At 41.5% G+C, this 27,192-nt stretch overlaps 1 protein-coding gene across 3 annotated transcripts; it reads right to left on the minus strand.

Annotated features, from left to right (window-relative positions):
• Nucleotides 1–11: 11 nt before the first annotated feature.
• On the minus strand, nucleotides 12–26,664 carry CREBRF (CREB3 regulatory factor). 3 transcript variants are annotated; one of them, XM_080626882.1, is made up of 10 exons: nucleotides 26,558–26,664; nucleotides 16,516–16,693; nucleotides 15,413–15,538; nucleotides 13,503–14,586; nucleotides 12,880–12,978; nucleotides 9,237–9,431; nucleotides 7,317–7,506; nucleotides 6,790–6,863; nucleotides 6,259–6,381; nucleotides 12–6,027 (listed from the first exon to the last, which is right to left on the minus strand). In XM_080626882.1, the coding sequence occupies exons 2-10, from the start codon at nucleotides 16,522–16,524 to the stop codon at nucleotides 5,912–5,914; spliced, it is 2,016 nt and encodes a 671-aa protein (XP_080483008.1). In that variant the 5' UTR covers nucleotides 16,525–16,693; nucleotides 26,558–26,664; the 3' UTR covers nucleotides 12–5,911. The 3 variants fall into 3 exon arrangements, with proteins under 3 accessions (XP_080483008.1, XP_080483007.1, XP_080483009.1); XM_080626881.1 differs by having other exon boundaries at nucleotides 12,880–12,981; XM_080626883.1 differs by lacking the exon at nucleotides 12,880–12,978.
• Nucleotides 26,665–27,192: the final 528 nt, after the last annotated feature.

The raw sequence follows: 27,192 nt of genomic DNA on the forward strand, positions 1-27,192 counted from the left end.
ATGATTCCAGATGGTATTTCCTCCACAATTTTTATTTTAAATTACAAAGGATGTTGCATACATTGATGAATCTGAATAGAAGTGCTAGGGATCGGGGGTGACAGAGTAAACAAAGTCAAGAGTTTAATTGTGCCTCTTTGAAAAAAAAAATAACTGCACAACTATTAACCAACATTAAACATTGCAACTCTTTAACAGATCATGCTTTTAACAAGGTAAATTTATTTGCTAACAGAGACAAGACTTTCAGTAAGTGTTTCTGAGCTCCAGTTGGAAGTTCATTATAGAATACCAAGGACAGCATTACAATCATGACCCCAAGCATAGGCAGAATAGGATGCCATGTTTTGTTTTCAAACGCTTTTATCTTTTTACCTGTCAACCACCTACATCTGCATGTGTCATCAGCCTTAAGAGTTCACCCAACCACAAATACTGAGCAACAAATTTTACTTGGACATGATGTTCTGGAAGGATCGATGATTCCAATCAGAATGTATGAATATGCATCATTATAAGAAAGATTAGTAAAAATTAAGTGCTGCTACTAGGTTTTGCTTCTTAATCAGATTTTGATAGGGCAGAGCGTGCTTTTGCCAATAACAAATCCAATCCAGATTTCCTTACAGCAGCTAGTTAACTCACCCAAATTTGATTCACACCCAACTGCAAAATATTCTTAAGAAGAAGTCTGAACATGACTGATGTGCTCTAAAAAGCTTGGAGGTGGTTTGGTTTTCTTTTTAATGGAAAAAAAAAAAAGAAAGTGTGGCTTAAAATAGCTCTGGCTCCACTTTTAGCTCCACAGCTCATTAGAAAGACAATAAATGCATAGTCAGTATTTGCTCTTGTGGAAGTTCATGAATGTCTAAGAGGCTGAGGATTATAATTCAGTGCGCACACACACCTTCTTATCATGCTAGAAGCATTGGGGGAAAAAACATGGCATATTGTGAAACGTAAATTGTAGAAGGATAGAGATTTTTGTATGCTGCAAAGAAGATACAACCTAAAAGTGCCATCTTTCATTAATGACATTGAAGAATCCCAATTTATATTGGGAGATATTAAAGAGTGGTGTTTTCTCAAAATACTAATGCCCTTAATACAGTTACACGAAGAATCAGTCACTGAAGCAGTAACTGTTTGAAATGTACTTCACACAATCCCTGGGGTGAACAAAATAAACCTCAGCTGTGTGCAAGGCTGTGTCAATAAGCCAAGACCACATATAGCAGCACACTTAACTAGATGATTCCAACTGAAGCCTCCAACTCAAAAAGAAAAGAAAATCATGATTAGATGCATTCTTGAAATTCAGGTCTCAAGGCCAAAACCAGATCCTAACATTCATGGTACATAATTGGGTTACGCCTCAACAGAAGTTCAGGAAGACTTGCAAGCACATTTGAGGAACAGAATTGCATCTACTATTTCTGCTGAAGGCAACTTGTATACAACCCTTTGAAATTCTCCTGATAAAGTCTTTTAGAGCTTTAAAAAAATAGCTATGTTTAAATGATTTATTGAGAAGAGAAGCACATCCAGTCTATTTTGTGAATAAGCTACATGTCTTACTAATGAAGGCAAATATCAGATAAATATTGGGGGGGGGGGAACTTTCTAAAATAAAATCCAAACTGACACCACTGTATTTCAGAAGCATCTGGTTGCTTTTAGATGAGTCAAAAGACCCTTTACCCATTTTAAGTTTTTTGTTTGTTTCTTTTTAAAAACACTTTTTCCTGGCCCTTTCATTATGGAAAAACCATCTATCTATAAAGATAAGGAACTCAACACAGCGGAGCCCGACTCTCACATCAGCTTTACAGCAATGCAACTTCATCAAATCACAATGATTTCAACTGGTATGGTAAGAAAATCCAGCCCATCCACACGTAAACATAGCTTTAGTAGTAAGTCTCTCTCATCCAAAAAAAAAAGTACTCACCAGGTATCAGTATATGTGTTCAATAAACCATAAAAGGAAGCGTTAGCAAAAAGGGTTTCGGGCTAAAAAACACCCTTCACGAGCACCCCCACATTTTGCAAGGCCGTTCAAAAACTGGTCTTCCACAGAAATACAAAAGGACTACTATTGAGAGAAACTGAAATCAGATCTATCCAGACTTTCTTCAGGATGCTTTTATGAGTTCTGATTCTATTTCAGAAGGGTTAGGTTTGAGGAGTTCAGAGGGAATGAAAAACAGTTAGTTCTAGATGTACAAGTAAGGCACAATATAAAGCCACATCATCATCTGTTATGAAGGAAGTAGGAAAGGACAAGAATCATACATGGTACAGTAGAACAAGCAGTCCATCAATTCAAAGTGTGGCACCTAAGTTCAGACTGACGAGATCTCAACAAGAGCAGTTATGACAGCATGCTTTTAATATGGAAACAAATTCTAGAGAATCCAGTGTATCAGAAAAAGGAAGAGCTTTTGTTTGTATTAAATCAAAAATATATAATTGCTTTTGGATATAGGATTAAAAGTGAATACTCACAATGCCTACACTCAAAAACAAACAAAAAAATCCAGGACTTCATTAAGATCCACATACCATGTATGAACACTGAAAATCTTTAGAAAATGGTCTTCTCTAAAGATCATCCAAAAATGCATGCCACAATTGCCAAAAAACAGAACATGTACATTTGTTGGTTTTTATACCCTCATAAGATTTTTGTTTGTGATAAGTATACACTAAATGTATATATTTTAATGACACTAGAGGAAGCAGATTGTTACTGGCATTAAAGTACAACCATTTCTAGACGGTTTAAATGCCACAGAGTCCCCTGGTTAAAATGTAAAGCTGCACAGCTTGCCTATGTCACCTTTATGATAAAGTTAAACCAGCAAAAGGTCTTATCTTTACTCTACATTTTACTGCCAGGTTTTATTTATATCAAGTATCGCTGCAGCATTCTGACCAGCCCAGAGTTAGCAGCAAGTGGCAGGAATCATATAAAACGCAGTTTCTTTTTTTTTTCTTTTTTTCTCCTTTTTTTTTTGTATTTTTTTTTAAACAAAGTGCTTTTCTAAGATATACATACATATAAATAGTTACAAAATAAAGTGTCAACATTAAAAAGCTCAACTATTAAAAAGCTTTTAACTTAAAATAATACATAGAAAACACGAAATGCAAAGGTATGGAATTCACTAGAGATTCAAAGACTACTTTGAAATGCTAGACCAAAATCATATTCTGGTTTTCAGACAAAAATAAAAAGCTATAAAGTTGTATTTGCCCAGTACTTCTGAGCAGTAAAAAAGGGGCTTTTTAAATACCTTGTCAGTTTAATTTGTCACAGAAGTTTTTACCTGATTGCAAAACTGCTCTCAACGTTAAGAAACGCTGCCTTGCCTGCACAGTTTGGCTATAGTGTAAGGAGCTCTCGTATCTGAGCAGTGCGGCAACACCATTCATCAGAAAGGAACAACAGTATTCAAATCTTGGTACAGACATGGCCTTAACTTCACAAGAGACATTCTTTGTCGGGGTTTTATGGGCCGTATGTATCTCCGGAATAACTGCAACATCAGCAATAATTACAATAGGAATACATCTGACCCACTGTGTAAAGCAGCAGCCAACTCTCACCTCACCTTGACAACGACGACAACAACAACAACAACCAACAACAACAACAACAACAAAAACACCTGAAACAAAACCACCCACATTCCACTCAGATTTTGCAAGTCTTAAGTGGATTTACAAAGTTTTGCCTAAATTGCCCTGGGTATTTGTTTAGTCTCTTGTAGGAAAGACTTTCTGTACAGCTCAGTAGTGGTATTTTGGCCTCCTCCTCCCTTTTGAGTCTTCCAAAATATTTAGACACAAAGTAAGCTGTGTGCACACTCATAAGTATGTGGCAGGAGTGCCACCTTCATCGGCCACTCTTACTGCACGATTACCGATCCAGACTTTGTTTTTATAGTACAAGCTTGGATATAAAAATAATCTACTTATAAACAAAAAGGAATCACAGTACAAAACAAACTCAGACAAACTAGAAATGAAGTGGAGAAATTCCCCAAAGGGAGTGGGGAAAAAGCCTTCATGGACTTTTGCATTTTTCTTTTCAGCAGCTACATTTGAAAATATTTGGTATTTCTATTTTCAGTAAACAGTGTTTTGTCATCTTTAAATAGGGAGAGAAAGAACAGGGAGGAAAAGGAAGGGGGTCCATGAAACCAGAGAATGATCTTGCCTTGAGATAAAGGACTTTCTCATCAAAGGCTAAAGCTTTTAATCTGTACGTTAACACTGACTACAAAGCCAAGTCTTATTAGCAGAAGAGCAAATAAGAACTGTGTGTTAATATTCCTCAATCATAGAAACTACTGAATCAACAAGAATAAGTCACATGTAAGTTTGAAGAAGCTAGTTTCGAAATACCTGTACAAAAATATAAAAGTCTATAAATTTCTTTTTGTTTTTTGAAGCCTGTGTTGATCCTTGGAAACATCACATGCATAATAATACATCAACTGGAAAAGTGGCAACTAAGGAATTAGATATTTGTAGCTCTTTTTTCTCTTTACATATATACACGTTACAATAAAAATAATTTTATTTTGGTTGTTTGGTGGAAGTATACTACAACAAGCTAAATAATCTTTTTCTTTTTAAATTCTCAAAGTTGTAAACTATTTTACCAATAGCTTACTAAAATCCAAATATATTAAAATCTCCTACAGTAAGTGCAGAGAAAAAAGATTTAAAGACTCCGAGATGGCCACCAACTTATCTACCATGGAAGCGAACTACAAGAACAGCAAAATAATATCGGTATGTATGAATGCTCCTTCTGTAGATAATTGGACCCAAACAAAAAAATTCACAGTTCAGTAAGATCCCTAACCCTGACCTTTAAATTTTTTTCTTTTTTTCATGTGTTTTTACATTCAGTACAGTATCATATAAGCTGTGCAAAACTTTACTTAGACTGGCAGTTCGCCATATCAGTTGCATTTGTCTTTGGTACAAAAATAAACAATCGCATTAATGTGCAAGTATTTGTTTTCTTCCGGCCAAAGTACCGAAATTGAGTTTTCTAGAGCCATCTTTTATACAATACATAGACTCTGTGGCATATATCTACATTTTCAACATATTCCTATATACATTCAAAAAATTGTAAGAGCTGGAACAAATACATTAAAACCTATAATCTTACCATCTATACATCTTGGTTTTTCCCCTCAGGGTTTTCTTCATACAAAACTTTACCAGCTTATACTGATAGCTCTCCCCCCAAAATACAAGGCACAAAGAATATACTTTTTTTTCTCTTGCTTGCACAGACATTTAAATACTATATTAAGCTCAGAAAATTAAAGTCTTCTATGGCACACTAGCTCTACTGCCATGTGTGCTATGTACAAGTTAATGGTTGCAAAGAAAGCTTACTGGTTTGTAAGAAGAACAAATGAAAATCCAATTATTAAAAAACAAAAACCAAAAAAAGGAACGAAAAGCTCCCTAAATCAACAGCTTTACCAAAAAAACGCTTCCTCTCATTTTACTTGGAGCATAAACCTGTCACAATGTCTGGCATATGCTAACATTTTTTACTAGCAACCCCATGTTTTTGCTTCTAAATCAAAAGTGATATATTCTGGTCCTAAAGAACTTAATTTTCAAAAGAATCCTCATCTCTGTATTTAAGCTTAAAGCAGCTTTGAAACTACCTGGTTTATGGTCCAAAAATGCTATTAAGCATTTTATATCATGCTTTGATTTGGTTTACTACTTTGTTATTTAAAACCAATGGAACCTAATTGTAAGTGTGTACGTAATGTTAAACTGACATGCAGACCAGAATGCAATTTACAATGAAGTACTTGACAACACAGGTAGAATCTGACCGATGAGAACAGCTGAAGTCGTGTCTTTAAACTTTTGACATTGGTATTCGCAGCCCTACAAGGCCACCAGTGGGGTCTCCTTCTGCAGTCTTCTCTAAAACTTGATTCACAAATTCTGATGTCTGTCCAGCTACAGGTAGTCCTAAGAAAGGGTAAGAAAATGTGCTGTAAAGTTGCTACTCACCGCACGTACTCATGCATTCCTATATGTAATACAAAGCCAGTGAACGCTTTGGTTAGTAACCAACCAAAAGGCATAAATAACTGAAATCAGGAAGCTGCTTTTTCTTCTCCATTCCAGAAACTGCAATCTAAAGTATCATAGATTATATGTCTCTTCACATACATGCAAATACATAAGTTTACAGCTTACCAAGAGTGTCTTTAATAAGTATGTTCAATTTTTGTTCCATGTTGACTCCTCTATCATCTTTAGGCACCTGCACCCGATTAACTATTTCTTGTTTAATGGAGTTGATCACAAACAGTAAATTATCTGCAAGAAGAAAACCTGGATTAGATTTATAGCACATCTCTCCTGGAGCAAAAGAGATCCACAGTTGTCCACACACTGCTATCTGAAAGAGCCAAAGGTGTCACGTCACACTGTAAAACTAGGATGCAATAATTTACATCTGTAAACATATTTTCACAAAGATTTATATGATTCGATGATATTACACACATACATTTACATAATTTACATCTGTAAAGTAGCTCAACACTGCAGGTAACCCAATCTACATACACTTTATGGAGGGAGTGGTTTTGTACCAACAAAACTGTTTGGTTGTACCAACCCTGTTTTCTCTATAAACTGCCAAGTATGACTGAAGTTACATGATGGCAAAACACAGACTTGTCTGAACAAAAGAAAAATTAAGACGTGAAGAGTTGTATTTACCATATTCCGTGTTGAGACCCCAGAGTTTTACTTTATTGGCTTCATACTGGGCTTTCTTTTTTAGTCTACAAGCCCTATAGTAAGAAGAGGGGAAGAATTAGAACACTAACAAAAATTCCAGAATACTAAGAGCATCTGTTTGCCACACAAACTTATCAACCAACACTCCTAGAGCTGTGATGTACAAAATCATCTGTCTACTCACTCAACTTCACAGAAAGCACTCTGCTACTTGTATTACTTGTATTTGCTTACACTTCACGCTAGTGGATTTTATCACTGCATCAATCATTTGCCCTGCAGCTAAGCAAGCCAGCTTCCAGTGGAAACACATCATTATTTAGGAAACAGGCAAATTACATCTCCAAAGTGCCAGTCCCCCTGCTTTTTGGTAACTTGGTAATTATCCCATTGCAGGAACTGCCACGATGAAGCAGGATCTCTTGAGCCAAAAATTAGTTAGATCTTAATTGTACAGTTGCAGTAATCAAAATTTACTCATCTGTGTAGCATTATCCAATATGTACCTGGAAGCCAGCTTGTTCTTTTCTTTTCTTGACCTTGGTCTGGCAGTTAAGGGAAGTTCACTGACTGGCGTCAGGTCACTGATCACCTTATTCAGTTTTCTCAGTTCATTACCAATCTGTAGAAGCTTTCTGGGGTTGGGAGTCAGGTCTTCTACATCAGTCCTCCGTGACTTCTTTGCTGCATATTTTCCTGTTTTAAATAAGCAGGAAATTGAGTTGGGAAGTGACACAATACATATACAAACCTGTGGAAAAACATTCTTAAATATGTAGCTTTTTGGGTGCAGCTGAAGTTCCTTTGTTCATTGCAAGAGAACGGACTGGAATCATGTGATCCCTATGGCCTTTCACAATAGAAAGAACATTTCCAGACAAACTGCTTTGTACAATTCATATTGTATCCAGATCAGATAAGAGAAAATACTGCTGGCCAACCTACTGGATGTCACAGACAGTACTCACACACAACTGTGTTGAAGAACATATGTCACAAGCTCAAATGCAGTTGTTTTGCCCCAACTGTAACTTGCTAACTTATGTGTTCAGCCAATATATCCTCTTGCAGACTCAAGTTGATGAAATGCCTCAATAATCTTATTGCTAAAGTTCTGTACTAAGAATTAGTGTTGAGGTCTGGTATTGAAATGATCTTCAGTGATACTGAGCTTAAATGATCCAGACACAGGTTAGTTAACCCTTCTGTGTGTATCTGAAGCTATTTAAGGCCTGGTTTTCCTAAGGAAATACAAGTATTCAAGATCAAATCTTTATCTCCTAAGATTCTCTGCCACTCCTGTGTGCCTTTTTCGAGCGTTTGATCCTAAAAATCTCTTGCATATGCACTTGACTTAAAGGTCACTTGCTCCTCCAAGCATCTGGTGGGACTGAGTCCTCAAGGCATGTCTGGCTATTTGTTGTTTAATAACAACTATAGATATAAGCCTTCAGAAGAAGGAGTAGTAATATGACTTTAAGTACTGATATTTCACTACAAGATAAACAAGAATATAAAAACTATGGAGACTTAAAAAAAATCCCAAGTCTTATTCCCTGAATAAATCTACAAGTAACAGCAACAAAAAAATCCTTTGGTTGAACAGAAGGTAAACTGCCATGTTAAAGACAGAAATTTACAACTGTAAGGGAATGTTAACATTACAACCAGAGAAGCTGCTTTCATTTTCTCCTTCAAAGCCAAAATCAAATGGAGCAGCCAACCAAAGAGGTCCTGTGACAAAAAAGCAAACATTACTCCTAAGAGTGGTTTGTTCTGGGTGATATTAGTCATGTCTGTGGTTAGCAAATTGCTAATCAAAAGGTTACGGGAATAAACCACAGTTATTAGACCAATTGGTTCAAGTTTCTAAGGGGGTATTTTAAAGAAATAGTTAATTCACAGAAGAGTAACTGCTTCACTGTGCTGCATTCACATAGGTGGGAGAAACAAGCAGGGAGGAGCAGAAAGAGACAGTCATGCCTTATTGCTTGTCCTTTGGGTCATACTGCGGTTAACGTGAATTTTGCATTTCAGATCACTTCCAGCTTACATTTAATGCAAGCAACACTTAAACAGCTATGAGGAACAAATCCCAGTCAAGCGATCCATCCAATATGTTTACAGTATTGCACTGAGAAAATTTCCAGCTTTTGGGGTTTCCACTGAAAGCCCTTGGAAGTTACAATTTTCAATTCATTGACCTTCCTGTGAAGAAACCACACTGAAAGTTACTACTGTATGTTCACTGTGCCTTCCTTGGACACTGTGCAGAGCTCTGCTAATTGAGCAACAGACTTCCAGTGTTTTAATGATTTATTTTCATGGCCAAAATACAACTTCTTTGCAATTGCAAGTATGGGAGTTGGGCTACTGAAGGTGTCAGAACAAAAGACATTCACTTGTAACTAGGACTCTATTCTTACCATGATGGAGACCATTCTTCTGATACATGTTACTTGGTAATGTATCTCGATTCCACTCGGATGGCCTCAGCATTCTTTCTTGCTGCGATGGTGTTAGTTGCTCACTGTACTCCCAGAAGTATCTTCGCTTGCCTCTTTTCCGGGAGGATATTGCAGTCATTTCTTTTAAATCCTCCACAGAATCATTTTCATACCCTAAAAGGATGCAGTGCATTGTTTATATAAAGTTGACAAAACTGTTTCTAGCCCTTTAACTGTGGACTGAGTATTCAAGTTAAAAGCAAAACCACATACAAGGCCTGTTTCACATTATCTAATAGACTTGGTTTTCATCATCAACTACTATTGGGTATTTGCCTTAAATCCAGAGACAGACATTGAGCCAGTGATGTTGCTTCATTAGTTGAAAAGAGACATATTATTTATGCATTGAAAGCCCCTTTATGTTCTCTGACCCCCTAAGCTCTATTGCTGTTCTCCCCCACAATCCCACCACTGCAGAGTACAGACAACAGCTGTTGGAGAGTGTTCTTCCATTTCAATTAATCTCTAATCAAAAAGTATGGAAGAGAAGCAGATAATAAAGATGAATTAGCAAAAGATTAATAAAGATGAATTAGCAAAAGATTAATAAAGAAAGCAAAATTATTCAATCATAGAATATTCTGAGTTGGAAGGGACCCATTAGGCTTATCGAGTCCAACTCCTGCTCCTCCTTGAGTCTGAATACTTTTGGGAAATAAATCACCCATCTCTGTTAGACTAGAGGAAGGGGGCTGTGTTATCAGGACAATGACTTAAAGCCCTTAAGAAAGGACCATCTAAATTGAAGGTATCTGGACACAAGCTGTTCAATCTCTTCCTCACCTCCTTAAGTGGGATGAAATGATCCACATTAAAGCTACACAGAACTTTAGAGGTATATTATGACGCATGTGATATGATGTACTGGTCATGAAGCGCATGGACACTGTAATGCCACTATCCACATTCCCTAAATATTACACCATAATTATGTAAACACAAACCACAGCTTTTAAAATCCAATGTGAGTTTCAGAAAATAAAGACAATGTATATTAAGGTTAAGAAACCTCAAACCATTGCATCACCTTGTGCGCTAAAATCCTATCTAATAGTTTACATTAAAAAAACCTCACATAAAAGTGAGTGAAAAAAACTGAAGCTTCAAGAAAAGGTTAAAGAAAAGCCAACCACTGAAGGGACTGTAAGCGTACAAGCCTTGACCCCTGCCTTCGTCCTTTAACAGTAGCACAAAGAAGACTTTCTTCTTTTTAAAACAGGCCATTCAATTAGTCTGTTTGCACTTGAAAAAACAGTTGAAAGAGAAAAAACAAACTTTCTTACTTTGGTCTGACTCTCGCCTCATAACCAACGATTATGATTAAAAGTATAATTAAAAGTTAGGTGCCTAGAAGGATGAAACCAGCTCTAAAATTCTGCTTCTAATAATTTCATCAACTTCCTTATTTTGATTCTCTAGTTTAGTAAAAAGGCAGTATTTTAAAGGCAAATCAAACAATGAAACATGGTTTATGAAATATTTTTTCTTGTATAGCCAAAATGATTATGACAATTTACATACAATATAGTTTCAAATACCATAAATATTGCTACTGTATTTCCATTTTACTCAAATGCTGTTTGACATAAGTATCAAAAAACTCTTAAGCCCCCCACTTACTTTCCACTTGAAAAAACATGTCAAGCTATGTAACTCATTTATATAGACGTGTATAAATTAAGCCCATCTTCATAACACAGAATTAAACCAACCGATGAAAACAAATCTCTTGAAGAGCTGATGTGTACAAACGTACAAGGTTAAAATCAAGACTTCCTGTTTGCTTACTTAAACTATAATTAAGTTAGCAAGTTAAATTACATTGACTTAATGCGTCCTGCCTTGCAACTCTAACATTGACCTGCTATAATTTTAAAGTTACATAGAATAATCTAGTTCTTGCATGTACCTTTCAAGCCCTTCATTATTCCCTCCTAAAAGTCTGTGTTCACATCCCTTACTATGGTTTTAGGTATTAAGTAAAACAGAGAACAGGACAGACATGACTTCTGCATCTTACCACATTAAAAGCAAAAATAGCCCCACCAAAACTAAACCAGAAAAACCTTTCTCTTTAGCACTTAGTCATACTGACTTCTGTCAAACTACTTATGAGTCTTTTTCCTCCAGCTGATGGTCCAGGTGCTCAAAATAGATGCAACGCAGCTTTTTTAAACAATCTCCATGTCTCTACACACACTTTTCCCTTTTGGCTATTTCTTCTCCAGTGCTACTGAAAACTGAATCAGTTGCTGCATCTCCCATTTCTGCAATCTTTTGACTTCTTGAAGGGAGAAGCAGTCATTTGCAAATATTTCTATTAAATGAGGTAGGTAAAATATACCAGCAATGGAAAGAAAAGTTTAACTGTTAGAAAAGGCCTGGGCTGATAATTCACATAAAAAATTACCTTTGCAGGTGACCAAAATTGCTAAATTTGTATCATCATGATAATAAAAAAGTCTATTGCCCAAACTTTCCTGACAGCCAGCCATGTTGTGGCTGTTTCTCCAAGTTTCTGAAGTTCACTATCTCCTCAGACAACACTAATACTTTAAGAATGCATTTCATGGACTCCAAAAACATATTCGAAGAAGAACAAACAAAAGCCAACTGTGCATAAAATACATCAGTGAGGCAGCAGTAACTAAGAGGTTTTGTCCTTTGAGTGAATTATGTCTAAATTTATCAACTGATTTTGGTTTCAGCACTATGGAAGGTTAAATGTTCCTGTACCACGCCTATTTTTAGAAACTTTATCCACGGTGTTTACCTTTACTCTAAAGGTAAAAAACCAACACAAAGTACAAGAGTGACATAATTAAAACAGCTGAAGACATTACCTTCTAATAGAATCAAAACACACGGTGAAACTTTTAGTATCACCCTACTCTAGGTGAATAGCTTCATTTCAAGTCCTAGCAAGCTGGTATAAGCCAAGTTCCTCTGTTACTGCATGATGTAGACGTATTTAGAAAGAGAGCTTGGCAGTAAAATCTGAAGAAGTGACAAACAGTTAATGTAATTCCACCGACTGAAATGCAGCCTTTCAATAGGACATCTCTTTCTCAAGGTTACCAGGCTTCCTGTGCAACGTGCCTCCGTGGGCTGCAAAGCACTGTGCAGCACAGCAGTCATTACAGAGCTCTAATAGCTACTCAAAGCCCCAAAAAGTAGAGGGAGTTGAACTCAGAAGAAGGGAGGCAGAGGTTTTAAAATACTAATAAAAATGTGTAATGTACATGTAAAAATAACATAAAGGGTATAATGCTTAATAAGGTTAATGCCAACTCAGGAAATCTACTTAGAAAATAATTTAATCTGAGAGTTCATTATGACAAACAGTGACAAGCTTTAGGGAAGCTGCTGTTTTTAAAAAGGCAAAATTTCAGCTGCTTTCCCCCCTGAAGTTACATGTTGCCAGATGTCTGAATACCTTAATTCTTATGCTCCAAAACAAAGCATTTATAACACTTTCTACAATGAAACTAATACTTGGTTACAGTCCTGTCCCTTTCCCTTTATATTTTCTTTTCACACAACATTACCGCTTTGTTACCTTCTAGGTGAAGGTTAGTTCTTATTTCTGTTGTTAAGGCTCCATTTCTACATGCAGAAGAGAGGATTTCAGTATCCTTTGAAGACCCACTAAGTGTTACTGCTGAAAACCACCAAGAAATGGTTCAGTTAGTTTCAGTAGTAGGCATTCTTTGGATTCTGCGGAAAACTATACCTACAGTAGGACTTAAGTAATGATGAAATTATTTCACTCAGGCTATGGTTTCATACCAGCTATCAACAGGCACAAGTCTAGATAAATTCAAAGCAGCAAGCACTAGAAAGCTCTACACATCCCATCATTAAGCCACACAAAAAAAGAAGATAAAAACTGCAGGACCTGCCCTACAACCTCAGGCTACAACCCAGGTTTCCTGTATTCTCTGCTATTATTTTTGTGCATGACCACAGTTTACACAGTTTTTCTTGAAACAGGGCAACACAGAGACCTTGTCTAGTTTTTCTTAACTGTATTTTGCAAACACTTAGAAAATCTGGGATGGAAGTTCCTAATTTGAGATCAGTGTTGCTCATCTGAAGCACTAAAGCATTCAAAAGCATTCTTTCCCACTTGGCAGACAAATCCATTAACCTCTTGTTAACAAAACCTGACACTGCTGGTACCTGGTTCTGAGAAGGTATCGCTGATGTCATCATCTTTATCATCCTCATAATCTTCTTCCTCATCATCGTTTTCAGAGAGCTCGTGCTCACTGCCGAATCCTTCATCATGGTCCTCATCTTCAATATCGTCCTCATCATCCTCGTCTTCCTCAGGGTCTCCTTTGGCTGACTGTTCACCCAAACTGTCTGTTACAAAAAGAGAATAGTTGTGCTCTTCTTTCTTCTGTGAAGAATCTGATACCGATGTGCTGGCAGAAAGACTGCTCTCCCCAACAATGAGCCCTGGGGTTTCCTGGGGTGGACTGAGGAGCAGTTCTTGAGTCTCTTTAAAAGGCAAAATAGGAGTTGTACTGTGACTGTGCGGGGACTCCATTCCTTTTCTTTCTTGTCTCTTTGCTACAGCACCACAATAGCAGGTGTTTTCCTTTGCTGCATCAGTATGTGTCTGGCTCAGCACTGGTCTGCTCTGTGGTAAAGGATTGATCTTTACTTTTGCCTTTTTAACATAGTCTTTACATTCAACATGAATGTTCACCTTTTCATTATTGTACACGTTGGTCTTCACCATGATTTGTGTACTGGAAGCAGGCTGAGTTGCAGGTTTGCTTGCCTTTTGAACACAGTCCGACAAAGGTGCCTCAGCCTGAACGTTCTTGGAGGAACAGACTGGGGCTGCTGCCCTGGTTGCAATTTTTTTGCCAGGTAACAAAGGATTTAAAGGGTTTTGTTTTACACTAAAGAGCAAATCAGGGTAATAGAGTGAATCAGAAACAGGTTGGGAGTCCTCACTGTTAAGCTGAGCCAGTGTTGGTGTTTTGCTTATCACCTCTTCATCTTGGTATGGGCTTGAAAAGTCATCAAGGCCCAGGTAATCCACCTCTTTTGTTCCCCAGATGTCACAGCTGGTTAATTTAGTGTACTTTGTTAAGTCTTCACAGTAGGTGTCCCACTGCTCCCATTTTGAGGTGAGAGCAGCTTCTTTGTCCAGGATGTCTGTAAAAGACTCCAAGTTCTCAAGGTCTTTGCAGTCCTCCATTGAAAGTAAGTTGTCTCTGGAGCTTTGCTGATAGTCCATTTCTCTGTCCTGTGCATAATATGACAAGTTAAACATTATTACAGAAAAAAAGCATCAATCATCTCTGTCCTCGACTTAATTAATTCCAGTGAAGTGTAAGGCAGTGCTAACATATGAAGATCCCTCAACTTCACTTTTAAAAAGCTACTAAAAGATTCTTTTGAGGGTCAGAGTGAAGACTAGCTTCAATGCTTCAGCAGCAGATCCTTCTGAATAGATTGCTAAAGATACAAGTCAAATGCTGCTGGATTCTTTTTCTGCTATTGCAAATTCCTCTGGCCATCAGGAACTAGACTAGTACCGATATCCATGAAAGGCATCACAGGGAAGCTGTTCTAGTCTCTATTAACCTAGGTCAATCTCTGCTGTGTGCTTAACAACATATGCTGAAGTTTACCAGTCCCTGGAAAAGCTCATTCTAACATGGTCAATTAACAATGATGAGCTACTGATATAGGGAAGAAAGAAAAGGAAAAGGTTGCTAGTATAAGTATCCCATGAGTAAATTTTTATTCTCCTTCCCCTGCATTCACAGCTTGGGTGAAGTACCACGTAACTGCTCTTGCAGAAAATATTGTAAGGAAGAGTCTCAAGCACCATGACTAAGGTCAACACAGCTCTCTGTGAGACTTATCAAGCCTCTCCTGATGGCCAGCTTTAACAAGCACTTATTGAGGAACATTAGTTGGACAAACAGTTACGCTCTCCCCTCATCAGCAGCTAGCAGTAATGAATAATCTTCTAGCATTCTTGAACAAATATCCCTTTATTACTATACAAACTCAAGGTATTAATCAAGGAAAAGAAATTATAGACACACAGAGAGATGACCTACCAGTTCATACATGAAGTCTGGATCTGAACTGCTTGCCAAGAGATCTGTGCTCATCAGAGTCTGCTCTGAAAACACATGGCTCCGAAAGGCATCCCCAAAAGGAGGGTCCATTCCACTCACACTGGGCTACAACAGAATTGATACTGACGTTTGAAGCATGATATAAAAAGGCATAATATTTTCTTCAACAGAACACAGAAAGCATTGCCATTTCATCCAAAACTCTGACCTCGTGCTATACTTGCAACTGGAAGGTTTTTACCTTCCAGATTAAGCATGTCACTTCTCAGAGCGAGAGAATGCTTTAAGAGCAGGTCTTTAATCAAAGGACACATTTGTATTCATCATATAGCTGCAAGGCCATTGCTCATTCATTCTTTTTTGTGGGTTTGAAATTCTCGTGCATTTGCCAAGTTTAGGGATCTGTTAGCATTCGTAGAAGAGGAGAGTGAGTACTGACTGGCAAGATGTGTGAGTACCAACAGGTACTACATGCTTGCAGGGCCTTCACCCTAGTACAAACTATTTTGTACTAAAACAGTGTTAACTGTTGAACCATTGGAACTCATAACATTTCCACCTGAGGCTGTAAAAAAAGTAAGATTTATTTCAACTCAATCAAGAGTGTTATACCTCTTGAGAGCGAAGTAGAACTTTGCAAACAAACATTATGCAGGATGACCCGGCATGCAGGGAATGGGCAGCAAGGCTTTCTGCTACATTGAATTCCAGACCCCTTTCTCTTCTAGACACACTCGCCCTGAGGGTTGGGAAGGGAGAAACACTGTTCTGCTGAAAGTCATTCGGTGTGCTGATGTGTGAATCACTGCAGTAATAAAAGGCTGCTCTCCAGGCATCCACCCTCATCAAGGCAACAACTTTGCTCAATCTGGCTGTGTGAACAAATACAGCACCAAGAGCACAGCTTCCAAGCACAGACACTAATGAGACCCTAAAAACTATACACCATTTAAGCTCTTCTAAATTCTGCCTTCTGATGCCAGTCAAATTTGCTCTTGAACTTTCTTTCCCCCCCCTTTTTTTTCCTGTAAATAAGGAAGCAAAATTATGTCCAGAAGCAAGTAAAACCATAACTGACTTACCTGAGGCATTTCCAAGCCCAGATTCCCCAAATCCAATTCCAAACTTCTTGGTTTATTCACTTGTAGATTCCTTTCCAGCTTTACTTCAGTCTCAGTGAGTTTACACAATCCATGCAATGAAACTTTTCCTTAGGGTAACTTCAGTTCACCCTGATGGAGCTCTTTTATTTGTAGACTTCTGTGTAGAATAAACACAGCAAACCCCCAAGGAGGTAAGTAAGCCTTCACCAAAAAGGTACTGCTTAAAAAACAGCCAAAGTGAAGTAAAGACAAAAATTTCCCCTGAAAAGTGGTTATTCCTCATGCTGGAATGTGTAGCAATTTTCTTCTCTTGCCACCTTTCATCGAATGAAAAGCCACAGATGCTACAGAACAGAGCTCCTGCAAAACCCTTTTTGGCTGAGTTACATTTTGTTGCCTTTTTTCCTCCGTGCAGAGACCAGGAGCTCTATAGACACATGAAAAGAAAAGCCTGCCTAATTGGAAATAATGACTAGCACACTGCTGGGTGTTCAGGAGAGAAACAATCTTTATGACTAATAGAACAGAGCCAATAAATGCTAAAAATGTCTCAGGCAAACGTCTCACAATTTCAGAATAATTTCAGAGCAGGCACTAATACTGTTTCGGCGATATCTCCTCCTCTTCTTAAGAGATGAATCCATCCAGCATCAGATAAGATTCTATCAATCACTCACATAGCAACATCTAGTGGCGGAGGATTACAGCAAGTGTGCTCCCCGGCCAGCAGCAGAGGAAGGGGAGAGACAGACCTCCCCGACAGAACAAAGTGAAAATTGTGCCAAATTCAGAGTTGCCTAATAATGATCTATTCATAATTCTTCTCGATTGATTTCAAGTAAGGTGCATGTTGAAATTGGTCCAATTTACCTACCAGTAATTTTACCGGTTTAGTAGTTTCTACAGACCTGCTGCTACTTCAGATGAATATCTAAAGACTCTCCCAAGTTTTGTATCTTGCATTTTCAACAACGTAAGGAGAAACTGAACTGTAGAAAAGCAAGTACCTTAGCACAAACATCAGTAACTGTATCTACAATAAAGTGTAACAGAAGACTCATGAGTAACAGGAAGTAAAAAAGAACAATGTTATACCAAAAGCAGTAATAAAAAAATCATCCATGGTATCAAACCTTAGGATCTAATGTAACTACATCGTCTTCAAGGCTGCTGCTTGCTTACTCTCTTGCCTGCCTGCATGAACCCTACCCTTATATAAAGTCTCTTTAACATAAAAGCAGCATTAGAAGAGCACAATCAAACCCCTGAACCACCACACTTGCACAGTTTTTCAGCGGTATCAGTTGTGCTGGTTTTGTCTGGGGTAGAGTTAATTTTCTTCATAGTAGTTAGTAAAGGGCTATGGTTTGGATTTGTGCTGGAAACAGTGTTGATAACACAAGGATCTTCTAGTTACTGCTGAGCAGAACTTACACAGAGCCAAGGCCTTTTCTGATCCTACACCTCCAGCAAGCAGGCTGGGGGGGTGTGCAATAACTGAAGGAACCCCAGCTGATCCAATGGATATTCCATGACACATGGCATCATGCTCAACATAAAAATCTGGTGGAAGAAGAAGGAAGGGAGAATGTTGGGAGTGATGGTGTTTCTCTTTGCACATCATAATTACATGTAATGGAGCCCTGCTTTCCTTGAGGAGGCTGAACACCTGCCTTGGATAGGAAATGGTGAATGAATTCCTTGGTTTGCTTTGCTTGTGTGTGTGGCTTTTGCTTTACCTATTAAAGTGTCTTTATCTCAACCCACAAGTTTTCTGACTTTTGTCCTTCTGATGCTCTTCCCCATCCCTCTGTGGGGGAAGTGAGCAAGTGCCCGGGGTGCTGCACGGTGGCCGGTTGGGGTTAACCCGCGACATCAGTTAAAACAGATTTCCTTCTTTGAGCAGAACTCTTCACTCAGCATTGCTCCTAAGTCAGACTTCGTGCAGTCCGCTCAGGCTACTTATTCTTTTGCTTTGAAAAACAAATAGTAAAGTAAAAGTGTTCTCCTACAGCAAAGCTACGCTCAGAACCCTCCTCCCACCAGCACATGACAGCATCCCCGTGATTATTCCTACTTTCAGATAGTATCTCAGCTATTTTGTTAAATATAGGCTGAATAGCAATGCCTCAGCATATATACCATCAGACTGTGGTAAAAACAGACATTATGCAAAAAAGACTTTACTTATCAAAGCAAAATATAAAGAACCACAGTTACAAGTGCAGTTACATGCAAGTCGTCAGTAAAACCATGCTACCACTGCCAAAGCAAGCCACTCCTTGTAGGGCCCTGTGTCAAGTAAGAGCCAGTTCCTTCTGAGAACATTTTCTTTCCACTCTAAGACTTCCAGGGAGCGCCATTCACTTATCTTGAAGTGACATTTAAAGTTATGTTTCTGTCCCAGTGCAATGTGCTTCAACAATCCGCATCCCCTTTCACCCAGCAAAGGCCACAACACAGCAGAACTAGTCCTTCCTCTGAGGTTAAATGTGGCATGAATGAATTACTTTTCAACATGGCCTGATCTAGGAGAAAGGGCCTCTTCTTTGACACAAATAAATGATGTCCTCATATGCAAAGAAAGAGGCAAGAAAGAGATAATCTTTAATGCCAATCTACACCCTCGTAGTATCTTACTCTTTCCACGTACAGTGACAGAGATTGATGCCTTTTTCAACAGAATATCAGATTAATACTTTGACGTCAACACCAGAACACCATCACCACCATCTGCGACCGGAGACTGTGGAAGTTCTGCCACTGCATGATATAAAGGGGCAAGAAAGGAGATGTTTGCTTCTCCTTTACCAATTACCCTTTACTGTGTTTTTGCTAAACATGAACCTGAAGCCACTCCACTGTGTTTCATACACAACTAGGAAAGGCGTGGTGGTGAAACTTACTGTACTGACACTGATTTCACCAACAACCAACTGACACTTCCAAGTATCAGGATGAGGGAGCTTCTGGATCATTTACAAACCCTCAAAACAGGCATTAAATGTTCAAAATGCTTCTAACATCTTAAAGACTGGACTGATCTTTTAGCTATAAACTTACAGCACCATCTAAGAATGACCGTGTATTTCCTGCCAGGTCAAAACAGTGTATCAGCTAATCCAACTGTTCCCATAATTCTCATTAGATTTCATTCTTGACATTTTCTAATATTAGTATTTAAATATGTTTTGAATCCCATTAGGATCTATTCAAGTATTTTACAACATAAGATCTTTCTTGGTAGCTCTACGGACGGAGGAAACTCATCGAGTCCATAAGAAGAAAGACTCGGGAAGCTGCACAATCTAGGCATGCTTCATGCTCCCTGCAAAGCAGACCTACTTCCAACTGCTTTCTTAATTCCCCAGGATCATCAAGTTCTTCATTAAAAGCCTCCCAGTGTTCACACTTAGCTACCAGTATTTTTTCATGCAACGGTAAATAAAGATGTATGGTAGAAATCAATGACATATGGAAGCACAGATGTAAAATCTGAACTTGCTGTGAAGGAAAATAACTTTGTATACTGCAGTTCAAGTCCCATTTCTACAGAATTTATCATTATTGGCACTCTCTGCTCAAGACTGAGTTGGAATAAGTACAGTTGTTATCTATAACGAATACAGATTTGAATGAACTGAAAGATCTGTGGCAGACCTCAAAAATAGCAGAATGAGAATTACTGAAGATAAATACAGCAGAAATTTCTACTTCAGGACAATTTTCATTGATGCCTTACATCAGCCCTTCCCAAATGTAGAGACACAGAGGTGAAATCCTGTAGTTACTTCACAAGAACAGAAGGTGGAATACGCAGCCGCAGGCACTGGGCAGGGTGCCACCCGCTTTTGGCAGCAGCCTGCAGTGAAATCAGATTAAGGTGATTAAGGAGCCAGTCCCTGGGTTTGGTTCTGTGTTTGCAGATTCCTGAGTGACAGCAATGCAAAGCTGTGCTTCCAGGAGAAGGCTTGCTCCTTCACAGGGCGTGAGGAAGGCAAGACATCTCAGGAACTGCTGTGTTCATCTAACATTTAAGAATCTGGGGTACTGATGGAGGCATGCGTATACACACCGGTTAAAATCCTCATCAGTAAGTAACCAAAACCTGTCCTATAGAGTTAATAATTCATTAATCTAATGACAAATCCTAATAAAAAACCCCAACCCTCTGCATTTATATTTACTTTTTGAAAAATGCACATTTAAAACAGTTTAATAGTGCTCCCAAGACACTCAAGGAGACTGAACTTCAAACAACCTAATGGTGGGCTACTACATGGCATCACTGATGCAGCAGTACGTTTAAAGTGGAAGAGAGTAGTACCTAAACCCAAACCATGCAGCATTAGGGAGACACATGGCAGCTCCTGTGCAACCACCCCAGACCAGTAAAACCTGCTTCTGCCACAATGCATTAGAAGCCCCTATAAGAGAAAAACCAATCTTTCAGCTTGACAACCCTGAAAGTCTTCCTCAGTTACCTGCATGAATCACTTGTACTGTAGTTATAACTAAAGTTGCTATTTTGGTCTCAATTCAGATGTGCATTTTGTTCAATTTGAAAGGCACACAGAGCGTGGCTACACCGTTTTGCTGATTGTACAGTGCTTATTATCACAGCAGCTAAATGCCTGTTCTAAATACACTACATGAGCAATTACACTTTTCATGATGGTGACTGCGTTATGCAGCACAGTTTGTCCAAGTTACATTTCTGATGCAGATAAATAAGCTGCAAGTCACGAGAGCCTGTCAATGCTAAACCTACAAGCTCAGGGTAAAACATTAAATACGCCGAACTTTGAAATTCAGAACGCACTATGCCAGGTACTTTAAAAGAACCATTATGTGCTATGCAGTGTTTGCTGTATCTAGACATTTTACAAAGTACAGATGAAGATGCAAGAAGCTCTCCTACACTTCTCTTAAAACTTTTTTCCCTTCCACGGTTTGTGCCAATTTGTCTCCTATTACAGAACACAGTCTGCTCAGTGCAGTCTTCAAGCATAGAACATACTTTTCTTAGTTTGGTTTCTGAGTGCAATGGCTTTTGTTTGGTGTTGGGGTTTTTTCCTCTTCTTTTTACATGATTCTTCAATAATTAGCCAGACTTACAAAAATCGTTCACTTTTCTCCCCCACCACAATGGCACTAAGTTGGGGTTTTTTTTCATAGCAGATGAGCAAAGACACTCTTATAAAAGGTCGTCTTCTGCTTCCACCCACCACAGCCTCATTCACCTGCTCATCCAAAGCAGCCAAGTCCCTTTACTTCTCAGTGATGTATTTGTATTAAAATACCAGCATAAGCATCCAATATATGACGCCCTTTGCTTCCACTGTCCCAGAGCGCAAACAATAATCAGCTTAAGACACTCGGATCCTAAGTTTGATGGAGCATTGCCAGTTAGAAGAACTAAGGATACAAAAACTGTTTCACTTCTTCTAAGCCCTTCTAAACCCTTCAGGAGAGGGAAACTGCTACTTCACCGTCTTTGTCACTTTTCCTCCGCTGACCTTCCCTTCCTGCCCAGTATTATTTTTCTAATCCTACTTGCCCACAGCAGACAGACTTCAAGATCTTGACGTGATACCACTAAACAGAAGCTCTGGTCTCTGGTAATGGAACTGATGAATTACACCACTAGATTCTCTGTTTGAGTTAATACCCCTCCATGTCAATGCCAGCTGCTCAATTTCGGAGGGTTATTCCACTTCAACACAACTGCATAAGCAAATAGGCACGTCCCAATAACTGATCAACATGCAAGATGCTGAAGAACAAAAGTGATCCTTTTTAACCCAACAAATAACATATTGCATCTACGTGTTTTATAACAATTATGCCCAGAAATAACAATAGAACCATAGAACAGTCTGGGTTGGAAAGGACCTTAAGATCATCTAGTTCCAACCCACCTACCATGGGCAGGGACACCTCACACTAGACCATGTCACCCAAGGCTCTGTCCAGCCTGGCCTTGAACACTGCCAGGGACGGAGCATAATGTACTCCTATTAGAAGCAATAGCTTTTCTGTACATTCTGGAACAAAGACTGAGATTTTCTTAATGTTCTAGTGCCAAGAGTGGGATGTGCAGCACGTTAAAACTTGTTAGAACTATATTAACACATTTCAAATCACTTTAAAAAACTTTTTACCGCTAAAATATGAGTTGCATAAACCTTTATTAAAGTACCACTGTGAAGTTAAGAGAGTTGTTTGCACAAGAGAATTAGCCGAAAGACTAAGATTTCTTGACTAAGACTAAAATTTTCTTGAGCCAGAGATTTCCCCTGAAGCAGAATGCGGCCAAAGCAAACAGAAAACAAAAGCAAAACCAGACAGCCATGTAGCTGACAATCTCCAGCAATATTCTACATTCCCATATGAAGGTTGTTTCTGTATTTTTTCTGACAGTGCAAATTCTTTCAAGGTAAGAAATAATTCTATAGTTCGCAGGGGAAAAAGTCTCTTGCGATGAAGGGGATGGTACAATCCAGTCTACTCTTCATCCTGGGTTATCAGCACAGCATGCTTCAAAGCCAGCAACACATCAGAAGAACGCATCAGTCAAAATAGTCCAAAAAGCAAAATCAAACATTCCCCCCCCCCCAAAAAAAAAACTAAACCCCAGCAGATTTCAAAACCAGAAGGGGTTTGGGTTTTTTTAATATAATGCTGTAAACAGGGAAATGATCAGAGCGAAGTCGAAACCTTAAAATCCACAATTTTCATAAAATTTTTGGCTTGTCTTTCAAGCCAATGCTGACTTTCAAGCACTTCTTAGGCAGTGCCAAACACCTTTATCAAACTTCTATTTTAAACCACATTTTAATTAGGCTTCACAAACCACACAGCACGGACACGCAAGTCATGGAAATCTAAACCGGTTCCCTTATTTATACCATGCTATCAGTCTACGAGTCAGCCAGAAGCTTCTATTTATTCCCAATTAATTCCTGCTAATGCGGAAGGGACTTCAAACCTTTGTCCTTCAGAAAGCGCTTTGCCACTCTCATTAGTTAAAAAATAAAACCCAACATGGCAAAGATGGTCAATGGCTTGGTGCCTCTGCTGCTGGTTTCTCTTATCAGTTAATACTCCCGTCAAACACAGAGCAATTCTTCCTTTGCTCAGGTAAACTACTGGCTACAATGCACTGTATGGGGGTCCCTGAGTTATTATTCACGCCTCTAAAAAGTACTATCATTGAACACTGATATCTCTACAAAAAGCCTTGCCTGCTAAAGCAACCACCCAATATATTTGCTATAGAAAATCTGACTTCTCATTTAAGTTGCCAACAATAAAAATCAACCAAGTTTCTAAAGCAGCCATGTCTGGTCTTTATAGAATCATAGAATAGTTAGGGTTGGAAAGGACCTTGAGATCATCCAGTTCCAACCCCCTGCCATGGGCAGGGACACCTCACACTAAACCATGTCACCCAAGGCTCTGTCCAAGCTGGCCTTGAACACCGCCAGGGATGGAGCATTCACAACCTCCCTGGGCAACCCATTCCAGTGCCTCACCACCCTCACAGTAAAGAATTTCTTCCTTAGATCCAATCTAAACTTCCCCTGTTTAAGTTTTAAGCCGTTACCCCTTGTCCTGTCACTACAGTCCCTAATGAAGAGTCCCTCCCCAGCATCCTTGTAGGCCCCCTTCAGACACTGGAAGGCTGCTATGAGGTCTCCACGCAGCCTTCTCTTCTCCAGGCTGAACAGCCCCAACTTTCTCAGCCTGTCTTCATACTTTATTATCCTTACTATGAAAACATATGTGTAATAACAATAATTAACCCTCCCCACAAGTCTGCTTAAAAGCACTTGGTTAAGCGACCTTATGAAAAGAGCCTTTTTATCAATGTCTTTAAAATACTCTGAAGTGTTTGAAAGATGTCAGAATCGATGTTTTGCAGGTTACATGTCTCGTGATTTCAGCAAGCTACCCTTGAACAGCAACAACACGAAGATGACACTTACTTTAAACAAGAAGGTAACATTTCAGCTGGCATAGCTGATGATTGAAACTGTTGTGTAGAGGCTTGGAAAATGACATGTGTTTATACTGGAGCGTGACACAGTGAATTCTAGTCATTAAATTATCTTTGATATCTGATCAGTGACACCAGATGATGCCCTGAGAAGCCCACAGCGCTGGCCATGCTGCACGTTACAAGGGTGAGATCAGGGCATGCTGTCAATGCCACATGCATCATTATATGAAATAATGCCCAAGCCGTGGGCCTTCTGGATGGAGGCGAAATAAAGTTCAAGCTTAGCTCCTTGGTGACATGTGGTGCTTTGGGCTAGCCGCCCTGAGTCAAACCGCGGCTGAACTTCATCCAGACCCGGAAAGGTGTCAAAGACCAGTGTGGGGACACACCAGAGACACACCGGAGACAGCCCGAGGAAGTTACCGGTGTTTTGTAAGTAAAGTTTGTGGGAACCGGCTCACGGCAGGAACCTCCCCTCAAAGAGGGAGAATGGGACCACCAGTGCGAGGCCAGACTCGCCCCGGACCGTGCACCGGCTGCCGGCCGCTGTGCAGACCCCAGTGGCGCGACCCTCAGAAACAAGAGACCCCCTGAAGCAAAGCGCTCCGTGGGGACGGTACCGCGGGCACCTTCCTCGGCCAGCGGCGCCGCTCCGAGCCCGCCGTTCCACCGGCGGGCAGGTACCGGGGGGTCGGCCCCCGCCCCTGACCCACTAACACACCTCCCAGCCAACATGGCCGCCCCGCCAGCCACCGCGGAGCGCAGCCTAGCCCGGCCACCGCCGCCCCGCCCCGCCCTCCCCGCCCGCTCAGTGGCTCGCTCCCCAGCCACGCGCGCTCCCATTCGCCGCCGCCCCCGCCGCTCACCCGCCCAGCGGCCCTTTTAAGCTAGGGTGAGGCGACATGTAAACAAACCCCCTTCCGCCGTGCCGGACCGGACCGGCCGCGGGACCCCCTCCGCCGAGCGCCCGCCCGCCTGTGGGGCACTGAAAGCCCGTCCCGGTCTCCCCCCCCGGGTCCCCGCGCAGCGAGAAGGGAGCGGAGGGCTCCCCTGCCCCGCGGGAGGCAGCTCCCGCCCCGCTGCCCCCGCGGCCTCCCCCCGTAGCGGACCCCCCGCTGCCTGGGGAAGCCCCTTCTCAAGCGGCCGGGGCTGCCGCCCGCAGGGGAAGCTCCGCACCCCCGTCCCAGTCAGTTACATAAAAGAAGTGTCAGAGTGCGGAGAGTCCTTCCCGCCGCCCTGCCCCGCCACTCGCACCGGTCCGGGACCCCTCTCCGCCTCCTCCCTACGGACCGGGGCCGTCCCGCTAGACACCAACGCGCCTCAGGCAGGGAACCCCCCGTACCCACTGGCCACCCCCCGAGCACTCGAACAGGTCGAAAGCGGAGGAGGGGACTCCGAGCCTGAAAAGCAACAGAGCGCGGAACTGCCGAGCCCTTCTGCACCCGGCACCGTGTGCCCGGCCAGCCGAGCCGCCCCTCCGCCCTCACAGCCAGCGCGACAGGTCTCCCCAGCGCTTTCGTTTCCCTGGCGCTGGTTACGAGAGTCACTTTCCTTGCGGAGGCACGGGCCGTTCCTCACAGACGGAGGGTGGAAGGGACGCCGACAGCTCCCTGCTGAACCCGCGTCCCCCCGCAGCCCCTCACCGCGCCCTTAAGCCACATCAGTGCTGTCCCCCCGGGCGCGCCACCTCAGCTCCGTGAGCCGGACACCCCCCGCGCACCACCGCTCTCCCGCAGCACCAGCTGCCACACCCCCCAGCGCAGCCGAGCGGTGGGAACCGGGCAACATCCCCGTCGCCTGCCCCTGGGCGCCCCGCAGCCGGGCTGACACGCCCCTCCCCGCGCCCTGCAGCCCCCTGCCCGTCGCGTACACGCTAACACCGCCTCCCCCCCGCCGGGACGCCCCTCCGCCGCGTCCCCCCCCAGCGGGGCAGCGGGCCGGCAGCCGCGTCCTCGCTGCGCCCCGCAGCACCCCCCTCCCGCCAGGCCGCGGCCGCCCCCCTTGTCCCGCACTCACCGCGCGGCCGGGGCTCAGCAGGGGGCGCCGCCCCGCGCGCTCGGGCCCGGACCCTCCATGCGGCTGCGGGTTTGTTTTGTTTATGTCCCTTCCTGACGGGTTCCCGGAAATCGCGTGACTCGCCCCCCTCACGTGGGGAGGGAAGGCGGGGCGGGAGGAGGCCGACACAGCCAATCGCCGCCCGCCGCCACGCCGGGGGAGGAAAGGGGGGAGCCACCCCCTCGTCACGTGACAGCGGAGAGGCGCTCGGGCGGGGGGGGGTGTGTGTGATTTAAGGAAGAGTCCGTGCGGCGGGGGTTGTCCCCCTCGTGTGGCCGCAGGCTTGTCCTGTCCCTGCTGCCATACAGCCCTGCATCCGCACAGGGAGAGGGGCCTGGCCTCCAGCGCCCCAGCCGTGTCTGTCGTACCAGTTATAAAGAGCATTTACCTCCTGTAAGAACAAGATTTCGTTCCTCTGTCCCCAAACCCCACCATGGCCGGCAAGACAAAATAAAAACCAGCATTGGTTTTGCCCCAGAGTTGGTAATACGTGGTTCTAGAAGCAGCACCTTCCCAGCTCTGACAGCTAAAGTAAAGCCCTTGCACAAGCAAAACGCTTCCACAATCTACAGCAGACGAAACATCAAACTTCCATA

This window comes from Psittacula echo (assembly GCF_963264785.1).
Source record: "Psittacula echo genome assembly, chromosome: 11".
Lineage (NCBI taxonomy): Eukaryota > Metazoa > Chordata > Aves > Psittaciformes > Psittacidae > Psittacula > Psittacula echo.